Below are 1,467 nucleotides of genomic sequence, written 5' to 3' on the forward strand. Positions count from 1 at the left end.
ACCCCACACACCCCACCCATGACTCCTGCAGGCTCTCGGTGAAACTGAAAGTGAAAGCAAAACTGTCTGCTGTGCCCTTAACACTACTTCTCACTCAGTGAAGCTCTTTTCAGATTAAAAATATCTTTGAGGAAATGTATTTTCAGATGCCCCTGCACTGAAATGGGCGAGACAGAGGTGGTTCTTAAAGAGACAGAGGCCAATTTCAAGGTGTTTAGAAGAGGAAGTGATGAGAAGTTAAGTTTATTTTCTATTTAAACATAAAAACAGCATTTTAATAACAGCTAAAGGTGACATAGATACTTTATTATGGTATAGTATTTAAAAATATGCCTGAGAAACACATAATATTGCCCCTTTAAAGACTGAAACTTTAACTCTAAAAGACAAAACACCCTGATCTCATTGACAACGCTCTCCTTTCCTCATCATCATGATACAAATTAAGCATCAAGAAGACATTTACGTGAGRTATTAGGTGCACTGCCACTGTAAGACCTTTGCAGTGTGACAGACAGAAAGGAATTACTGAAGTTAGCTAGGGAAAGGTACTGCTTCCTTTCCTTTGCTGAGGTTTTAGAGCAAATTTGTCCTCTGCAAAGCAACTGTTTGTTGGAAACAGAAATAATAAAATAAATAAATATATGAAAGAGTTGTCACCCGCTCCCAAACTCAGCCTGATTTGAATAAGCAGCAGCATGTGCCCAAGCGACAGCAAATGTGACAGTGTGATGATAATCCAGTGTTTGTGCCACTGTCACTGCGGCGACGCTCTGAGCCCGTCCAATGGGAGATCTCCCCAGGAGATTGAYAGGATGGAGGCCATCGGGGACATAACGTTTTAGGAGCTACGTTGGAAAAGATGGCAGGGGCATTCACATAGCTGCTGGTATTAATTCCTTTCAGTTTAAAAGGTGGTTCCACACGTCCATCCGCACAAAGTCCTGTTATGTATCCCAATCCCTCCTATTAATGCACTGCTTTTAATTTGACTCCTCGCTGTAATAAGTAACAGGGAGTGTTGCCTAAGAGATYAGGTTTTCAAATAAAAAAAACTGAAATTAATTTAAAGAAACATACRACGAAAAAAGTGATCAAAAGGAAGTGAGCACTTTTGATGAGGGAAAATGGAAATCTGGTCACAAACTCACCCTCTCCAAGGCAAAGGTGCGAACTGCGTAGTCAGCAAGGGTCTCTGTCTTCAGCAGGGTGATTTTGACATCTCCATACATCTCGCTGTCATCAGGCCAGTATTTACAGCACTTCACCTTTTTAACAACAACAATACAACAGTGTAAAGTTAGCTTAACGTGTCTCCATTTTCCTGACAAGCACATTTGTAAAAAAATGCTCAAAGGGATCCAAAATTACTTGTAACATTACTAAACATTTTCTTCAACTGTAAAAGAAAGACTGCATAAAGACTGCAGGCTGTTTAGTTTTGATAATTTACATACATATATATAT

At 39.6% G+C, this 1,467-nt stretch overlaps 1 protein-coding gene across 4 annotated transcripts in view; it reads right to left on the reverse strand.

Annotated features, from left to right (window-relative positions):
• The window catches only part of ptprub (protein tyrosine phosphatase receptor type Ub), a 311,934-nt gene that overhangs the window by 23,654 nt on the left and 286,813 nt on the right, over positions 1-1,467 (reverse strand). For all 4 annotated transcript variants that reach the window (XM_014016596.1, XM_014016595.1, XM_014016594.1 and 1 more), the window contains one exon: positions 1,152-1,268. In XM_014016596.1, the coding sequence (XP_013872050.1) occupies positions 1,152-1,268 (117 nt within the window). The remainder of the gene's footprint in view (positions 1-1,151; positions 1,269-1,467) is intronic.

Source organism: Austrofundulus limnaeus, unplaced genomic scaffold (genome assembly GCF_001266775.1).
Source record: "Austrofundulus limnaeus strain Quisiro unplaced genomic scaffold, Austrofundulus_limnaeus-1.0 Scaffold148, whole genome shotgun sequence".
NCBI classification, from domain to species: Eukaryota; Metazoa; Chordata; class Actinopteri; order Cyprinodontiformes; family Rivulidae; genus Austrofundulus; species Austrofundulus limnaeus.